This window comes from Phaethon lepturus, unplaced genomic scaffold, assembly GCF_000687285.1.
Source record: "Phaethon lepturus isolate BGI_N335 unplaced genomic scaffold, ASM68728v1 scaffold21694, whole genome shotgun sequence".
NCBI classification, from domain to species: domain Eukaryota; kingdom Metazoa; phylum Chordata; class Aves; order Phaethontiformes; family Phaethontidae; genus Phaethon; species Phaethon lepturus.
Genome location: NW_010537244.1, coordinates 194 through 5,099, shown reverse-complemented (window position 1 = coordinate 5,099; position 4,906 = coordinate 194). Strand labels below are relative to the sequence as shown.

Sequence of the window (4,906 nt, the reverse complement as noted above, 5' to 3'; positions counted from 1 at the left end):
CCTGGGCAGCTCCCGGCAGGGAAGGAGGTGTGAAAATGTCGCCGTGCGTCGAGGGGGCTGCTGGAAAAGCGGGAGAGCCAGGTCAGCGTGCTCGGAGAGGGCACCCCAGGGAATCGGCGACGAACCGGCTTAGCAGCGTGTTTCAAGCCGCGGGTCTGCGCGTGCCTGGCCAAGGGCCCCGTGGGGCGTCTGTCCTCGGGCAGGACCCACGGGCCCGCCGTCAGTTGGGGCTTGGAGCCGCCCCATCCTCCAGCCAAGAAATGCTCCCAGCGGAAATCCCGCTTGCGTGTTTTTCGCACCCCACCACCCAGCCAGCTCCGGGCGAAGCTGCGCTGCGTTGTTGTCGCTCTGATTTCCTGTTGTCGATTGGGCTGGTTTTAATTGGTTTGCAGTTTCAGTTGTTTTTCAGCTCATCAGGAAGGATAATAAAATAAAATCTGGCCCTCCGTGCTCCTCTCCCCCCGCCGAAGCGTCGCGAGGGTGGAGGCAGGGCTTACTCCCTGCGAAACGCTTGGAGGCTGATGGTTAAGCATTACGTTATTCAAAACACATTAAATTGTCCTGAATGAGAAGGAAACATGTCTCGATCATCAAGCTGATGGACATGAACAGTCTTCTGCTACAAGTTTGTTTAATTTGAACTAGATTTAGCTACTGCCTGCCTCATTGCCATTCTGCAAGGAAAGCTGTGGACAGGAAACTGGCAAGGAGTAGGAGGCATAAATTCAAGATGCCCACAGCTTGGACCTAAAGCCTTATATAAATCCTCTGGATTTCCAGACTTTAGAGAAGTACAGTTGGCATTACTGCCTTCTGTCGACCACGCAGGAAAGTTTAACCGGTAGTCCAGGATACAAATGCTTAAGAGTCCGGAGGTGGCTTTAAGATCCGAGGGTGGTTTAAATGTTACTGGTGGGGAACAGAGAGAGAAGGGGAAGTAACACATTTCTCAGCATTTCCAGGTTTACAAAACCCGTACACTGAGCTAGAGGCTGTTAGGATTGGCTTAGTCTCAAAATGAGGAAAACAGAAAATATGTATATACAGTACATGCAAGCAGTTAACCAGTAATTTTTTCCAGCTTCTTGCTAATGTTTGTGCTTGGTATCTTTTAGGAAAATGCAGAACTGAGTTTTGAAAGTTTGACTATTGATTAATGAAGGATTTCGTAGTTACTGTTCATAGCCCTCATACGAGCATCGCTATTAGAAGCCACTAGAGCTGCCCTGGTCTCCTGTATCGCTGCTGTGAAAAGGAGACTCCAGCCTTGCCGGCAGCTTGTACTAAGCGAGTGTCGGTGTTTCCTAGCTGCGAGTTAGCACAAAAACCAATGCTGAGGATTTGTGCGAAGAGGAGAGGCTCCTTTCGTATCTGTTGGCCGTGATGGATGAGCTAGGATTTAGCATCCTCCCTCGGCTTCAGCAGCAGAGCGGCACGCGGGCAGATAAGCCCACCGCAGAGCAGGGACTGCGGCGCTGGGACGGGCACGCGCCGTTTCTCATCCTGACGGGCTGCCAATTACGTGGCAATTAGTAGAATAAATGTCTGAGATATGTTTCCCCCTCCCCAACCATTTTGCGGCTTGGTCATTGTTCAGGGGGCAATGTGTCTTTCCCCGAGCTACTCTGACTTTTTTATTCGTTAGCCTTAATCAGTTACAGGGTGTTAATTATACCTCTAAGCCGACTAAGCCCAAGGAGCTCAGCCTTGTGCCCTTGCCAACACGGCTCTTCATTTCCCTCCTTTCGTCTCTCCCAGAGGTCAAAAATAGCCGTCTACGAGAAAATGTGGTCGTACATGAAGTCGGCCGAGCCCTCGGTGTTCACCAAAACGACGGCGGACGGGGTGGCGAGGGTGCGGAAGTCGAAGGGGAAGTTTGCCTTCCTGCTGGAGTCGACGATGAATGAGTACATCGAGCAGCGCAAGCCCTGCGACACCATGAAAGTCGGCGGCAACCTGGATTCCAAGGGCTATGGTGTAGCAACCCCCAAAGGCTCAGCATTAAGGTGGGTGGAATAATATAACAATATCCATGTTGTTATAGTATTCCACCTACCCTGATGTATTGTGTTGTCATTTTCTTTCTTGTGGATTTTGAGGTAACTTTAAAGTTTAAAATCTTCAATATTCCATGGAGTTAAATAAGACGGTAAATTATGGTTTCGTTTATTTAATGCATCCATTTTTTTAGTGTTCTCTTCGTGTTGTCCTTTCTGATTGTTTGTTGCTGTTTTAATTTTACAGTTCAATGGCTTTTTCAATTTAAATGGTAAAAGCCGAGTTAACCTGCCATATGTGACGAATGTTAACTGCATGATGTGGTGTTCTTGTTACTTTTTTTCTCAAAGACGGTTTCCCCATCCCGCACACTTCAGTTTTGAGCAGATGTTATCTTCCATGCCACCTTCCAATATTTAACCCTGTATTTGCTGTACAGACATTTTGATAGCTCCACGTTCTGTGAAATTTTAGCCAATTTGTCCTCTTGTGCTCCTTTTTTTATACGTTACGATTTCCTAAGCATTTGTGCATTTTTTCTTACAAGTTATGTTTTATCGTTTCAAGAAATGCTGTTAACCTGGCAGTATTAAAACTGAATGAGCAAGGCCTCTTGGACAAATTGAAAAACAAATGGTGGTACGACAAAGGAGAGTGCGGCAGCGGGGGAGGTGACTCCAAGGTCAGCCTCAATGTCACCACAATCGGGTACCTTAGCAAAGAGTAATCGGCAAGGCTGTTATACGACTTCTCAAGGCAAAAAAAAAAAAAAAAAAAACAACAAAAAAACCAAAAAAAGAACACAGATTAAAGCCATTTGAATAATTGTGGTGGGGGAAAAAAAAGCCATTTTCTTGCCCAGTAGCTCTTTCAAAGAAATGGTCTTATTTAATATCATCAGCAGGCTTGGTCAAGCTTGGAAACCTTCTTTAACTAACAGATAGGAAGTCTGGTATTGGTGGGACCTAAGCAGAGCACATCAGTACTTGTAACTGTACAAGAAAATGGTGATCGCATCTGGCCGCCGTACGAACCCCTGAGGACAAGGCTTCGGTCCTTCTCCATGACTTAGCTGTGATGCAGAGTGGGTTTTGAGAGTTGTTTTGTCTTCACCAGGGCCAGCACAGGGCTGGAGGCGAGAGGGCTCCCTTCTCCTTTGCTCTTTAGAGGCAGGGTCAAGCGAACCAGTACCAGCACGCGCTGCTGTGCTGGCCTGAACGGGTGCCACCAGAGCCCCTGGGAGGGACTCCGGTCTCCGGAGAAGAGCTGCTCGGGTGGGTCTGTAGCTCGGGGGCAGAAAGGCTGGCTGCTCCTCTAAGTGCAGCGGGGGTCAAGAGATGAGAGTCAAGCAAGCATCATAGCAAAGACGTAATGTTAAGCAGAGATGATAGTCACCCCTTCCTGGTGAAATACTAGCAGTAACAGTAACGTACAAGGAGCTAGAGCTTGCAGTAGGCAAAGCTGAAACGAAAGATAGGTTGCTTGCAAGAGGGGAGTGTACTGATGCACTAAAATGGAAAGTAATCTTAAGGAAAGAGGTTCTGGGAGTTTTGCCTAGAACACTCAGATGTCACCCTTCGTACGCCACTGACCAGCCTTCCGCGCCCGCCTGCGCAGCAGTACTGCGTCTGTGCCTGCGGTGCTTTTGAAACAGATGAGGATTAAAATCCTGTGGATTAAAATCCTGCGGCAATGGCAAAGCTTCCCCCCAGTCTTTTAGGCAGCCTTCATGGCAGCCAGACTCTCCACGTTGCTTTAATGAAGTGTTTGTATTGCAGAAGTTAGCTAGTGTGCTTTCATATTGCCAACCTTACCCTCCGAAACTGGCGATTTCGGCAGTCTTTAACCTGGTGAGGAGAAGCTGTAGCTAGAGTAGGCTGGGTGTCATTGGTCGCCTTGGGTGCAGGAATTGCCAAGAAAATTAATTTAAAATGCAGCGTTACACTGTAAAGTACTGAGATGAATTTTCATAGTGACACTCTCCTACTGCTAGCAAAACCAGTTCCTTAAGGAACACTAATTCCTAATCTCTCTTATAAAAAAGGTCCAAGCTTTGGTCCAAAACCAATAATAACGGTATTTTCAGTAAAGCACAGTTTCAGACAATTACTGCAAATCACTGCTGCATTCTGCTAATGAGAGTTGCTTACAGTTGGCTACGTAGGAAATTACTCAGCTACTCATCTCTGATGTTAGCAAAAGCCCCTGTGTGATAATAGCGGAAGGAAAAGCTCTCGGATTCAGGTCTGCTCAATAACTGGGGCTCCGCAGCGCTCGCTGGCGGCCTGGAGACGAGCGTGAGCTTTTTTACGCTTTTTAGCTCTGCCGCTCATCCTTCACGCGACATTTTTATGCATTGTTACACTTGCGGTATATTAAATGTTTAATACTCCCCTGGGATCCAGCACCGCATTGTCTAACGCTGCATCCGTGAAGGCAAACTCTTTGTGCAAACCAGCTTCCGTGAACTTCACCGCTTCGAGTCCGTGGAATTAAACCCAGCCGACTAATGCCTACAGCCCTAAGGAGGCTGAAAGGGAATTTGTAAATGGTCGTAATTAAGGCAGGGCCAACCTTCTATTTTGGCTTGTGCTGAAAGGCCTTTTCCAAAGAGCGATACCATCCCTCGGCAAGCAGGTCAGTGAGGGTTAGGGGAGCGGGGCCAGGCGTGCCACCATCTTTGTGTCCAGCGAAGAGGGAAGGGGAGCACACACGAGGCTTGAATCTGCGCATCACAAAGCGCTGCCTTTCCCGTTTGTCATAACCCGCTGCGATGAAGGGCTAGTTGTTTGTCTGAGCTACAGACGGCGGCTCTCGGGGGCACGGCTCAGCCGGCATCGTCCCCGGGGAGCAGGACGGGTGTTGGCGAGCTCCTCCTTGGGGCAGAAAATCCCGCAGAAGACTAAGC

General features: G+C 48.4%; 1 protein-coding gene across 1 annotated transcript; it reads left to right on the top strand.

Annotated features, from left to right (window-relative positions):
- Window positions 1-1,758: 1,758 nt before the first annotated feature.
- LOC104620276 (glutamate receptor 3-like) lies at window positions 1,759-2,706 on the top strand (the record flags this gene model as incomplete). Its single annotated transcript, XM_010286443.1, has 2 exons — window positions 1,759-2,006; window positions 2,566-2,706. Coding segments are annotated over 2 exons (389 nt in total), but the record flags the coding sequence as incomplete, so codon positions are not given.
- Between the last annotated feature and the right edge of the window lie 2,200 nt (window positions 2,707-4,906).